We start from the raw sequence: 13,953 nt of genomic DNA on the forward strand, positions 1-13,953 counted from the left end.
CTCCCCTCCTCTCCGCCAGAGTCCAAACTATCGACCCGAAACTCTTAGCTTCGGGCCTGAGTGAGCCCCTGGAAAGCATCCTGGGGGCTGCAGTGATAGCACAGCAGGTAGGGCGTTTGCCTTGCACGCGGCCGGGGTTCGATTCCCAGCATCCCATAGGGTCCCCCGAGCACCACCAGGAGTAATTCTGAATGCAGAGCCAGGAGGAACCCCTATGCATCGCCAGGTGTGACAAAAAAAAAAAAAAAAAAAAAAGCATCCTCTGGTTTCTCTATCTCAGCAGTGCTACCGTGCACGACCTCCGCCCAGAGGACCACGGCAAAACCAGTCTGTCCTGTCACCCCCACCCCATCCAAGAAACCCAGCCGCTGGGGATGACTGGGTTAGGATCACAGAAACACACAACAGCCAGGGGGGTGGGTTGAGAAAATACAGATTCATTTGAGGGGCAGGGGGTGGCGGGGAGTAGAGTTCCACATCCGGCCAGGGCCGCTGGGGCTGCCTACTGCCCGGGGACGGAGGTTTTCCTTCTCTTTGCGGGGGGCCGTTTGAAAGCATGGGGGGATGTGTGTGGAGTCTTTGCTGCCTTGGGGGTGCCGTTCTGTTTCTGGAAGGCGGTTTTCTTGGCCTTCTTGGGCCACCGTTGCTTTGCCGCTTTCTTCCCCTGGATCTTTCCAGCAGGCCCATCCTGGTCTGGTTTGCGAGGGGCCTGGGTCTCCTCGGCGAGGGGGAGCGGGGCTAGCTCGCCTTGGTGCGGGCCCTGGGGCGAGGCCGCCGGCTTCGGGGAGGCCCGCGGTTTGGGGCGCTGCCGCTTGCCTTTCTTGGGCACCTGCGGCTGGCCGGGCAGCTGGCCGTTTGAGTCGGGCGCTTCGGCCGCCAAGCTGGAGCCTGTCCCCTGGGACGCGCCGCTCTGCTTCTGGAAGCTGGCCTTCTGGGGACGCTGGCCTGCCCGCACCTGCTGCTTTCCCTTCTGGGCCCCTCGAGCCTTCTTGGCAGGCTGGCCGTGGCTCTCGGGCGTGGGGGTCACCTGACCGTTCACAGCAGACGACTCCGGGGTGGCCGTGGCGGAATCTCCTGGGGTCGAAATGAAAGAGGGTCTGAGAACACCATCTTGCCGGGAGTACTACTGGGGAGGCTGCTAAATGCATGAACACCTGGTACTGGGAAACATCTAGTACTGCCCCCAGGATGGAGCTGGCCTGGGCTCTCCGGGCTGCATTTGAAATGTGCATCAGAGAGAGGACGGGGGCTGGAGCAATAGCACGGTGGGGAGGGCGTTTGCCTTGCATGCAGCCGACCCAGGTTCGATTCCCAGCATCCCATATAATCCCCGAGATGGAGTAACTCCTGAGTGCAGAGCAAGGAGTAACCCCTGTGCATCACCGGGTGTGACCCCATAAAAGCAAAAAAAAAAAAACCATGGGGAGCGAGAGCACAGTGGGTAGGTGTTTGCCTTGCATGCAGCCAATCAGTATTCCATATGGTCCCCCAAACACCGCCAGAAGTGACCCCCAAGAACAGAGCCAGGAGTAACCTCTGAGAACTACCAGGTGTGGCCCCAAAACCAACCAACAAAAGATTCCTTCTCAGTCTCCCAGTCTTGGTTAAAATGGTTTACAGGAGGCTGCGTTCACATATGTCCAGCTAAGGAGATGCCAAGGGAATGGCGGCAGCATTCCCCCCCCCCCTTTTGGGTCACACCCGGCGATGCACAGGGGTTACTCCTGGCGTTGCTCGGGGGACCATATGGGATGCTGGTGGCATCTAGCCTGAAAGCTAGAAGAGTCTCCAAATTGGAGCCACAGTCTCCCAGGTGGGCTCTGAGGAAACGCCCAGCAATAAGGCATGCAGGTGAGCCGAACCAAACTCTGAAGACAGTGACCGACACAGTAAGACTCTTTGGCTTTTTATGTTTTCTTGGGCCACCCCTCATGCCAAGCTCTCTCTGGCCCTAAATATGTGTTCCTGCTTTTTTTCTTTGGAGTGGTGGGGTGGAGGGCCCCACCCAGCAGTGCTTAGGGATTACTAACTTTTGGAGGGCTGGCGGGACCTATGGGGTGTTGGGGATGAAATTGGGGTCAGCTGAGTGCATGGCCAGCGCCTTGTGCCCTGCCCTGCATCGTGGCTCCAGCCCCTTAACACATGCTTTTAAAGTTAACCCAGGGGCTGGAGCGATAGCACAGCGGGTAGGGTTTTTGCCTCGCATGCGGCCGAGCCGGGTTCAATTCCCAGCAATTCATATGGTCCCCTGAGCACTGCCAGGAGTAATTCCTGAGTGCAGAGCCAGGAGGAACCCCTGAGCATCACTGGGTGTGACCCAAAAAGGAAAAAAATAAAGTTCATTCTTTTTTTTTTCTTATTCTTTTGGGTTTGGAGGCCACATCCAGTGGTGCAGAGGAACAAAGGCATGCGGGTCCCGGGGCTGAGATCTCTAAGCCTGTTCGGATCGGGGCTGAGCATCCTCCACCCAGATCCTCCATCTTCCAGTAGGCAGGAGTCACACCCACCAACTGGCCCCCTGGTGCCGGGTAATCCCATCAATGGCCATGACCCAGAGACTATAAAACCCAGCTCCCAGAAGCGTGTGGCCGCGCGACATCTTACTATCTCATTCTTACTTTGGACAACCTGGCAGGCTACTGAATATAACCTGCCCACACGGCAGAGTCTGGCAAACTCCCCATGGCGTACCCAATATGCCAAATACCAGTAACAATGCTGGGTCTCATTCTCCTAAGCTTGAAAGAACCTTGAATGTGGCACTTTTTAGAATCTCAGGGCTAGGACAAAGGAGACATTACTGGTGCCTGCTCAAGGCAATCGACGAACAACAGGATGATCGTGATCGTGACCCAGTGGTGCTCAGGGCTTACTCCTGGCGGGGCCAGTGGGCTCGACAGGGTCCCAGGCATCCCCCCGCTCACCCTTCTGGGGCTGGGGCAGCGAGTTGGCGAACTTCTTGAACTTGGCGATGAAGAACCCGTCCATGTTGTGGGTGTGCGGGTAGAAACGGCGGGTGGAGCGCAGCGTCGGGTGGAAGCGCCGCTCCCGGAAGCGGGTGAAGCCCTCCTGGCCGAAGTCCAGCCCCGTGGGCACCAGGCGCACGTTCCGCTTCTTCAGGGCGTAGTCCACCACCCACTCGTTCTCCTCCACCTGCCGGCGGGAGAGGGGTGGGAGGTCGGCGCTGGCCCGGGGGACCCCGTGCCCCCGCGCCCCCCGGCCTGGGGCCGACAGCTCACCATGATGGAGCAGGTGCAGTAGACCACGTAGCCGCCCGTCTTGGAGGTGGCGCTGACCGAGTCGATGGCGCTCAGGAGCAGCTCCTTCTGCAGGTGGGCACACCGCAGCACGTCCTTCTCATCCTGTTCGGGGACAGACGCCGGGTGGCTATTCAAAAGGCAGCCTGGGGACAAGCGGTCAGCGACCGCCAGCCTAAGGAGCCCCCTCGCCATCCCCACCCTCACCCCCCACGGCCGGCCCCGCCCAACTCCTCACCTTGTTGGTCTTCACCGCCGGGTCCTTGGAGATGACACCGGTGCCACTGCAGGGGGCGTCCAGCAGGACACGGTCGAAGCCCCCAGCCACCTGGGAAAGGGCGTGTGGGCGGGGAACCCTGGCGTGAGCGAACTGGACCCCACCCCACCCTAATGTCGTGATGTCCCTGGGGCAAGTCTCTGTGTCCCGAGCAGGGCCCCCGTGGACACCCACCTTGGGGAACTGGCGCCCGTCGTACTGGCTGACGATGGCATTGGTGACCCCCAGGCGGTGCAGGTTGCCCACCACACTCTTCAGGCGCTCCGCGTTGGCGTCGTTGGCGAGGATCACGCCCGTGTTCTTCATCAGCTGGGCTGAGGGGAAGGTGGGCACCGGCTTCACGGGGCAGCCCCCAGCCCAGCCCAGCCCAGGGGACGGCAGGGGAGGCCTGCCACTCCCCGCTCTGCACTGGCCACCCAGAGGGCCACCGGGGCTGTGTTCAGGGATCACCCGTGGGGGTGTCTGGTGAACGCCATGTGGTTCCCAGGATTCAGCCACACACAAGGTAAGTGCCACCCTGCTGTACCCCCACTCCAGCTCTTCCAGTTCTTACTGCACATCTCACTCCTTTTCTTTTTTCTTTTTTGCTTTTTGGGTCACACCCAGCGATGCGCAGGGGTTACTCCTGGCTCTGCACTCAGGAATTACTCCCTGGTGCTCGGGGGGACCATATGGGATGCTGGGAATCGAACCCAGGTTGGCCACGTGCAAGACAAATGCCCTCCCCGCTGTGCTATCACCCCAGCCCCAACATCTGACTTCTTTTCAGTTGTTCCTGGGTTTGGAGGCCTGGACCCAGGCGTGCTAAAAGGCCCTTCCCTCTCAGTGCTCGGGGATTTGCTGGGGGCCCCGAGCTCTGCGCTCTCTCTCCCCAGCCCCACACCTTCTTTTGGGATTATTCCTGGCAGGGCTCGGGGTACCCGATGGGGTGCCAGAGATTAAACCCGGGTCAGCCATGTGCACCGTCTAAGTGCCTTCACTGTCCTCATCTCTCCGGCCCCTCGCACCTATGAGTGACAAGACCCTGAAGCCGGGAGGGTGTTTGCCTTGCGTGCAGCTGACCCAGTTCCATCCCCGGCATCCCACAGGGCCCCCAAAGCATCACCAGGAATAATTCCCGAGTGCAGAGCCAGGAGGAAGCCCTGAGCATAGGCAGGTGCGGCTCAACCCCGCCCCCCACCAGAAGAACTTCATAAAAACAGTTACAACGTCCCCGTGCTCAAGACTTAACCCCGCCAGGCCCTGAGCACCTTCGCTCAGCCTCAAACCTGGCACGATCCCGGCCCCGTTTCAGAGGACGGCGGGAAAACCAGGGTCCGCCAAGGGCCCCAGGGACACCTACAGGTACATTCAGGGCCGGGACCCCCGCAGACCCTAGAGCCCAGGAACCACTACGAGCCACGCGCACCGCCCGCCCCCCTGACCCCGTACCAATGTAGCTGGTCTTGCCCCCGGGGGCACAGCACATGTCGAGGATGCGCTCGTGTTCCTGGGGCGCCAGGGCCATGACGGGCAGCATGCTGGAGGCCCCCTGCAGCATGTAGTGGCCGGCCAGGTACTCGGGGGTCGCGCCTGGAGAGGAGGAGCAGGCTGGGACACACGGGCCCACGCAGGCACACAGGCGAGGGCGGCAGGGCTGCCGGGCGGGACACACTCACCGATGGGCACGGAGGAGTCGTAGACCACCAGGCCCGTCTTGGACCACTTGCCCAAGGGATCCAGGTTAACGCCGCGGTTGATGAGTGCCTGAAGGTGGAAGCCGGGGAGATGAGCAGGGGCTGTGGGGAGAGCGGAGCCAGCCAGCCCCACCAAGGGCCCCCCCCAGCCCCATCCTTGGGCTCAGGGCGCCTGGGTGAGCCCTGAGCCCTGCCGGGTGTTACCTGAAAACAAACAAAAAAGCCCAAACCCCAAACTTCGACTATAGGAGCCACAGGACAGCGGGTAGGACACTTCTCTCTCATGTGGCCGAGCTCAGCTCAACCCCAGCACCACAACGGGGTCCCTCGAGTCCCACCCTGAGTGATCCCTGAGTAGAGTCAGGATTAAGTCCTGAGCACGGCAGGTGTGCCTCCCCCCACACTCCCCCCCCCAAAAAAAAACACTTAAAAGAAAAAAAAAGGAATGAAAACCTAAAAACCGGGGTGGAGCAATAGCACAGCGGGTAGGATGTTTGCCTTGCACGCGGCCGACCCGGGTTCGATTCCCAGCATCCCATAGGGTCCCCCGAGCACTGCCAGGAGTGATTCCTGAGTGCATGAACCAGGAGTGACTTGCTGTGCATCGTCAGGTGTGACCCAAAAAGCAAAAAAAAAAAACAACCTAAAAACCCCCCTAGGCTGCTAGACCCAGAAAAAAGACAGAGATACAAGATACAAAAGCCCAGTCCTGGGGCCAGGGAGGAAGCTCAGAGGGAGACGCGCAGCCCTGGGCTCAGCCTCGACCCACGGCCAGGCCCCTAGGTGAGGGCAGCAGAGAAGGTCGCAGGTCTGCTTCGCGCCAACTCTCATGACACTCAAAATGTCTGTCTGTCTGACCTCCTGTTGTTCATCGATTTTGCTCAAGCGGGCCCAGTAACGTCTCCATTTTTTTTTTAAAGACTTGTTGTTACTGTGTTTGGCAAATTGAATACGTCACAGGTAGCTTGCCAGGCTTTGCCGTGTGGGCGAGATACTCTCGGTAGCTCACCGGGCTCTCCGAGAGGGGCAGAGAAATCGAACCCGGCTCGGTCGGGCTGGCCACATGCAAGGCAAACGCCCTATCCGCTGTGCTATGGCTCCAGTCCAAGTTATCTAGAGTCTGTCCCTGGCAGGCAGGCTTGAACGGTGGCAGAAAAATTCGGGCAAAACATAACGCCCCCCCCAAATCGAGATAGTCTTGGGGAAATTGTCTGCCATAGAGGCAGGGGGAGGATTGGGATAGGGGAGGGTAATGGGGGTAGGATATGGGGGGGCGGGGGGGAAGGATACTGGGGACATTGGTGGTGGAAAATGTGCACTGGTAGAGGAATGGGTGTTTGATCATTGCATGGCTGAATCTCAAACGTGAAAGCTTCGTAACTGTATCTCGCGGTGATTCAATACAATAAAAAAGAAAAAAAGTGAAAAAAAAAAAAGGCCACAGCAGCAAGCTAGCAGCGCCTGGAACCAAGAACCACAGCAAAACCCACACAGACCAGCCACTCCCACCCGCCCCTCCTCGGGGGTCTCTTCCCTCTGCCCCCTGGCTTTAGCTCCCAAAGTGGGGGCTAGCTAGGGTACTGTCCCCGGGGGGTGCTGGACAACGGGGAAGGAGCCTTGCGTCAAAGTGGGGGCACTTCTGAGCACCAGGCGGGTCCCTGGGGGTCACCGGAGCCAGAAGCCGTGCAAATAACGGGCTTTGAGAAGGCGCACTTGTTGGGCGGAGAGGGTACAGGAGGGGTTAAGGCGCCCGCCCTGAGGGCAGCAGATCCCACTCGGGCCCTGGCACCCCACATGGTCCCGAGCACCTCTGGGGGGGGGGGGGGGAGTCCATTCCTGAGCGGGAAACGGCCCCCAAACTGGAAAACAATCCCTCGCACCCGGGTCCCGAGTCCTTGTCTGTGGGCAGGATTGGCTGCACTCCTCCTCTAGGGGCAGCCAACGGGCACCCCCAGCCCCCTCCTGCCTGACCCAGAGGCCGCGGCCTGGCCGAGACCCAGGACAGCACAGAGGGGTCCCCGGCAACCCCCCCAACTCCCTGAGTTTCTAGCCCAGCCCTCACCTGGGCCAGGTCTCGGCGCCGGGTCTTCAGAGTGTTGGTCCTGAGCGTGATGGGTCGCGGAACCTCGTTGGCTTCTAAGAACTCCACCAGCTGCCAAAGCGGGTGACAGCCGGAAAAGTCAGGTTGGCCAGGGAGGGCGGGAGAGAGGGGGGCGGGTCGAGTGTTCCTCCCCGCCCTGAGCAAAGCTCGGGCAGCCGAAGACCTCCAGAACCAGCCACCACCATGCTGAGACCACTCTCCACACCATGAAGGTACCGGCAGAGGAACAAAGGCATGCGGGTCCTGGGACTGAGATCTCCAAGCCTGCTCGGATCAGGGCTGAGCGTCCTCCACCCAGATCCTCCATCTTCCAGTAGGCAGGGGTCACACCCACCAACTGACCCCCTGGTGCTGTATAATCCCATCAACGGCCAAGACCCAGAGACTACAAAACCCAGCTCCCGGAAGCGCACGGCCGCAAATGTGGCTGCGTGACATCTTATTATCCCATGCTTACTTTGGAAACCTGGCAGGCTACCAAATGTAACCTGCCCACACAGCAGAGTCTGGCAAACTTCCTGTGTCATACCCAATATGCCAAATACCAGTAACAATGATGGGTCTCATTCTCCTAACCCTGAAAGAGCCTTGAATATGGCACTTTATAATCTCAGGGCTAGGACGAAGGAGACGTTACTGGTGACTGCTCGAGGCAATCAATGAACAACAGGATGACAGTGATCATGATCGTGAGGCTGCCAGAGCTAGTACAGCAGGCACTGTACCCAAGGCAAGTGAGCCAGGTCGATTCCCGGCACCCGTCCAACCCCCAATCCTGTGAGACGTGGTCCCTGAGCACAGCCCGGGGTGGTCCCGAAACCAAGACCAAAGACGCGAGAGGCGGAGGCCGAAGGGCCGCACCTCGGACAGGGGGAAGAGGTCCATGAGCTTGCCGAGCAGGAAGTCGCCGTACGAGTAGTAGATGGCCAGGTCCTTCTGCAGGCGGCTCAGGTACTCGGCCCGAGACCGCCCCTCCTCGCGCTGGCTGGAAAAATCCCGCAGCACCCCCACGATGTCCTGGATGCGCTGGTGAACCCGCTGCAGGTCGGGCGCCTGGGTATGTGGGCCGGTTAAGGACCAAGACAGCCCAGCCACAGGCCACAGCCAGGGGCCCGGCCCTCCCTGCCCCATCCTCCTGGGCCAGAAGGATATCCTGCACTGCCTCTCCAGCAGGGGGCAGCACAAACGCATCCTCCTCCACGTTGATCTGGAGGTCCCCGGCAGAGTCCCCGGCATCCTTCGGGGGCCTCGTCTCAGGGGACGGCTCCTCCTCTTCGTCAGAGGACTCCTCAGTCCAGTCACTAGGCACGGTCATCAAAAAGGACATCAGTCCGAGAGAGCGAGAGAGAGAGAGGGGGCAGTAGGCAGGGCGCTTGCCTCACAAGTGGCTGACCCTGGGTCGAGTCCTTGACACCCCTATGGGCCCCCAGACACTGCGAAGCGTGCAGAGCCAGGAGCCAGCCCTGAGCACCCCTGGGTGCCCCTCCCCCCCACCGTCGTCCACCAGCTCCTTCCATAGTTTCTGGAACTCGTCCAGCAGGTCTCAACGGGCAAAGCACGTGCACCAAAAAGGCTTTGCACGCCGGAGGTCCAGTTAACCTCCCCAGCACCGCAAGGCTTCCCGCCCCAAGCACCGGGCCAGGCGTGGCCCCTGAGCCCACCGGACGTGACCCGAAAATCACCAATAAAACAAACGAGAGCAAACTCACCCGGCAGCAGCCTCCTGGGACTTCTGCTTCCGAGCAGCCTTTTCAATGGGCAGCAGCTAAAGGAGAGAGAGAGAAAGAGAGAGAGATGGGTCCTAACACTTGTTCCCTGCTCAGGACAGGCACAGTAGTCCTGGTGGCGACTAAGGGACAGGCAGAATGGGTTTGTGTGACTGCTCCTCTAGGTTTGGGCCTCGCTCTCCATTGGAAACTTCTAAAACAGCCCAGGGCAGAGGCGTGGAGGTGCTCGCCTCGCCCACTCAGGTGACCCCAGTGAGATCCCGGGCACCACGTGATCTCCAAGCATCGCCAGGGGCCACCACCAGGGGGCGTTCCAGAGCACAGCCAGGAAGAGCCTAGAAACACCATGGAGATAGTTTGAAAACAACCAAGGTGGTAGTTATAAGAGTATGTCAACACTGTCCTCCCGTTGTTCATCAATTTTGCTCGAGCAGGCCCAGTAACGTCTCCATTTTGAGACTCTTTTTACTGTGTTTGGCATATTGAATACGTTACGGGTAGCTTGCCAGACTTTGCCGTGCGGGCGAGATACTCTCGGTAGCTTGCCAGGCTCTCCAAGAGGGGCGGAGGAATCGAACCCGGCTCGGCCGGGCTGGCCGCACGCAAGGCAAATGCCCTACCACTGTGCTATTGCTCCAGCCCTCAAAGCACCATACATCAAGTTAAACCATCAAGTTTGGGTAGGGCTGGGCTGGCAACTTCTGGTCCCCTGAGCACTGTCAGGAGGGGCCCCAAGACGAAAGACAACTGAAACTGGGTAAAAATCTCTATCCTGCAGGGGCTGGAGAGACGGCACGGCGGGGAGGGCGCTTGCCGTGCACGTGGCCGACTTGGGTCTGATTCCCAGCAGCCCAAAAGGTCCCCTGAGCACTGCCAGGAGTAATTCTGGAGTGATTCTTGAGCGCAAAACCAGGAGGAACCCCAGAGCAATGCCAGGTGTGGCCCCCAAACAAAATAACCCCCACTCAAACCCATCCCACAGCTCTCTGAAGCCCACGGGTACCAGAGGAGACACGGCAGGGCGCGTCGATGGGACGCAGAAAGTCTCTTCCTTCCCCTCTACCCAGGCTTCTGGCACTAGGCAGGGTCAGCCACAAGGCCCCAGAAGGAGACTCAAGGGCAAGGATCCCTTCTGGGGCAGCCCAGAGAGAAACCTCACCTCTTCATCATCTTCATCCTCTGACTCCGAGTCGAGGCCGTAGTCATCGATCATATCAGCATCACTGTCGTCAGAGCCCCACAGGTCCCCCTGGGTCACCACACCCTCCTCTTCCTCTTCCTCCTCTTCTTCCTCCTCCTCCTCATCCTCGCTGCTGTGAGCTGGTGCTGGGCGCTTCTTGGCCCGAGCAGCAGGGAACAAAGCCTGGGCTCCCTTCGGACTGGGCTGCTGGACAGCTCCTGCGGGGAGTTCCCAAAGCTCTGAGGAATCCTGTCTCATCCCTCCTGCTGAGGCTGGTCCCCACCCCCCAGAGCCCTTCCCACCCCAGTACCCAGACTCCTCCTCGGGCCAGAGACAGCGCAACGGGTAAGGCGCCTGCCTTGCATGTGGCCGCCCAGATTCAATTCCCGGCACCCCAGATGTGTCCCCAAGTAATCCCCAAGTGCAAACAAAGGCAGGAGTGAGCCCTGAGCACAGCCACGTGTGCCCCCCAAAACCAAGTAACTAAAAAGCATCCACCTCCAGATTCCTCCTCCCAGATCACCCAGTCACTACTTCCACGGACCTTTCGAGAGCTTTCCAAGCATCGGTTTGGCCCCAAGGGGCTTATTTGTTGCAGGGGCTTCAGCTGACCCCAACCTCCTCTTGGCCGCCCTGCAGAGACATTAGGAATGAAGACGTAGAACATAGCCCCAGGCCCTACCATGTCCATCGCAGGAAAACATGTGGACCTACCCCCCTCCCCACCCCCACCCATTTTCATCAGCATGACCACACCAGGATTATGTGGCCACAGAGAGGAGGCCTGGGGAGATGACACAAAATGCGCAGTCGCAGGGGCTTGGTCCCAATCAGGTTGAGAACAACCCAAGTTGGCTCACCAAAGCCTGGACATCGACACTCACCGCTTCCGGGCGCGGCTGGACAGCCGCTTGGCATTTTCATCACCATCTGTAAAGAGAAGAAGCAAGATGGGGTAAGGGCAAAGTCAAAGAAATCAAAGTGGGGAGAATAAGAAAAGGGAGCAGAGAGAGACACCCCGGAGCTTCTCCCAGAGTCACAGAAGAGATCCTCCTCCTTCAACCCAAACCAGGCCTCCCCAGACTCCTGAGTCCAACCAACAACATCCTCACCAATCTTCTGTTTTGTTATTGTGCCACACCCGGTGATGCTCAAGATTAACTCCTGGCTCCACACTCAGGAAATTACTCTTGACGGTGCCCGGGGAGGGGGACCGTATGGGATCAAAGCCTGCTCAGTCAGTGCAAGGCAAGTACCCACCCCGCTGTACCATCACTGCAGCCCCAACTTCCCAAACGCTCTGATACCAAAGATTCAAAATGCCATCCTTATCCCTGAATTTCTTTTCTTGCGTTTTGTTGCTGTTGGTTTAATCTTTGGGCCACATCTCGTGATGGTCAGGGCTTATTGCGGGCTCTGGGCTCAGGGACCACTTCTGGCCAAGCTGAGGGGATCCTATGGGGTGCTGGGGATGGAATCAGGGTTGGACGCGTACCAGGCAATCACTCTGCCCACTGTACTAACTCTCCCCTTTCTTTTTTCTTTTTTTTTTTTTTGCTTTTTGGGTCACACCCGGCGATGCTCAGGCGTTACTCCTGGCAGTGCTCGGGGAACCCTATGGGATGCTGGGAATCGAACCCAGGTTGGCCGCGTGCAAGGCAAACACCCTACCCACTGTGCTATCGCTCCAGCCCCCCTCCCCTTTCTTTAGGCTACCGACTTAAGCAGATACTCATTTATAACTTGCTGCTGTTCACTCTCCAGGAAACAAAAGAACTGAAGTCTCAGGCCCGTCACTGGAAGCTCTATGCAGGTAAATTAGAAGGGCCTCGCTCATGTTCACCTGTGGACTCACGCAATCTGCCCAGATCCTATTTCTCAACCCCTAAGCTCCCTGAGTTTGCAAATGGACCCCACTATCACATACTAGTGTGAACCAAAAAGTGTTCCTTCTTTTTGGGATGATGTTGGGGGCAGACGCATACCTGGATATGCTCAGGACTTACTCCTGGCTCTGCACTTGGAAATCACTCCCAGCAGGGCTTGTGGGACCATATGGGGTAGTAGTGGGGATCGAACCTGGGCCAGCAAGGCACAAGGCAAGAACCTCACCCACTGTACTCTCTCTCCGGTCTATGTTCTTTTTTGTCCCTTTTTTTTTTTTTTGGCTTATTCAGTCAAACACCCAGAGATGCTCAAGGGACACACGGGATGCCGGGATTGAACCCCAGTAAGCTGCGTGCAAGGCAAATGCCCTAACCGCTGTACTATCCCTCTGGCCTGTGTTCTAACATCCTTACAAATAACCTTACTAAACAATAACCATTTTTAAAAGAAAAAAAGTGCTTCTCTGACAGGATGCAAAGAGAACAAATTCACAGAGAATGCTGGAAGGGTTCAGCATCTAATAACTCATCACAAGGGGCCACAATCTGAGGTTGAATTATTAGCAAATACCCTGCCCTGCTCTCCTCCGCCATCCCTGCAAACTCCTCAACCTACGGGAGCCAAGACCTGCATCCTCTCCATCCTCGCAGAGACAAATCTGTCTCCATGCCGGGGGTGGGGTGGGGGTGGGGGATGGGAGGGACGCTGGGAGCACTGGAGGTGGGGAATGGGCACCGGTGGAGGGATGGGTACTCGATCATTGTATAACTGAAACCCAAGCACAAATATTTGTAAGTCTACAACTGTACCTCATGGTGTGTCACTAATAAAAATTTAAAAAAAAAAAAAAAAAAGAACTCTGCTTAGGGGCTAGAGGAATGGTAGAGCAGGACAGGTGCATCCCACCTGGGTTCTCCCCCCCACAACCGGCTATGGTCCCTCAAGCACCACCATGAGTAGCCCCTAGTGCAGAGTCAGGAGCCAGCACGGGGCTCTACCGGGTGTGGCGCGAAGACCCTAACCAAGCAAAGAAACAAGAAAAATAAAATCTCCTTAGCAAACTCTTAAACTGCCAACCCTGCGCTGGTGGGAACGCATCGGTGCCTCGCCACGGGCCCGTGGACACGCCGCCCGGTGTCTCGCGCCCCCCTAACAACCCGAAGAGCTCGCCGGCACAGACAGGGGGTGAAGCTTGGGGAAACTGAGGGCACGGGAGGCGGGACCGGCGCGGGCGGGGGGCGGCTCACCTGCGGGCAGGAACCTGGCCAGCTCGGTCTCGGCGCCCTTCTGCTTCCTGGCCTTCCGGCCCGGGCCGCGCTTCTCCTTCTTCGTGGGGTCCAGCTTGCGCCCCATGGTCCTGGGTGGGGGGAGAAAGCCGTGAGTCGGGGCGGGGGGCGCGCGCAGACGCCGATGCCTTGGCGCAGTTGGGGGAGCATCGCCTCCACCACGGCCTCGAGCCTGCTGCCCCTCCAGGCCCCGCGGCCCGGGCTGACCCTCACCCCGCGTGGGGACCCGGGATCCCGCGCCCCCCAGCGCCAGGCCCGGCCGGGGCGACCACCCCGGTGTCCGACTCCGTCCATGCGCACCTGCGGCCGCGGCTCACCTGGGAGCGGGTCCAAGCCGCCGGGGGATGGGGGGGGTTCCCTGGGTGCGGGTGCCGCGCTCCACGTGCACGGGAGGGAGGGTTCGAGCGTCACTCTCGGCCGGGCGGCCCGCGCAGGCGCACACGGCGCGGCCCCGCCCTCCTTCCGGTCGGCGAGCGAACCCGGAAGGCGCGCGGGGCGGAGCGAGGCAAGGTGCGTGGGGCGGGGCAAATCGGGGCGGGGCGGGGCAGGCGCGCGCGGGGCG

The 13,953-nt window shown here is 59.3% G+C and overlaps 1 protein-coding gene across 1 annotated transcript; it reads right to left on the bottom strand.

Annotated features, from left to right (window-relative positions):
- Positions 1–461: 461 nt before the first annotated feature.
- NOP2 (NOP2 nucleolar protein) lies at positions 462–13,778 on the bottom strand. The gene is made up of 16 exons (XM_056106861.1): positions 13,709–13,778; positions 13,353–13,462; positions 11,103–11,148; positions 10,763–10,851; positions 10,198–10,436; positions 9,021–9,076; positions 8,464–8,612; positions 8,173–8,372; positions 7,273–7,362; positions 5,193–5,280; positions 4,966–5,106; positions 3,709–3,848; positions 3,496–3,585; positions 3,240–3,362; positions 2,925–3,153; positions 462–1,074 (listed from the first exon to the last, which is right to left on the bottom strand). The coding sequence occupies exons 2-16, from the start codon at positions 13,456–13,458 to the stop codon at positions 503–505; spliced, it is 2,358 nt and encodes a 785-aa protein (XP_055962836.1). The 5' UTR covers positions 13,459–13,462; positions 13,709–13,778; the 3' UTR covers positions 462–502.
- Between the last annotated feature and the right edge of the window lie 175 nt (positions 13,779–13,953).

Source organism: Sorex fumeus, unplaced genomic scaffold (genome assembly GCF_029834395.1).
Source record: "Sorex fumeus unplaced genomic scaffold, SorFum_2.1 ptg000148l, whole genome shotgun sequence".
NCBI classification, from domain to species: domain Eukaryota; kingdom Metazoa; phylum Chordata; class Mammalia; order Eulipotyphla; family Soricidae; genus Sorex; species Sorex fumeus.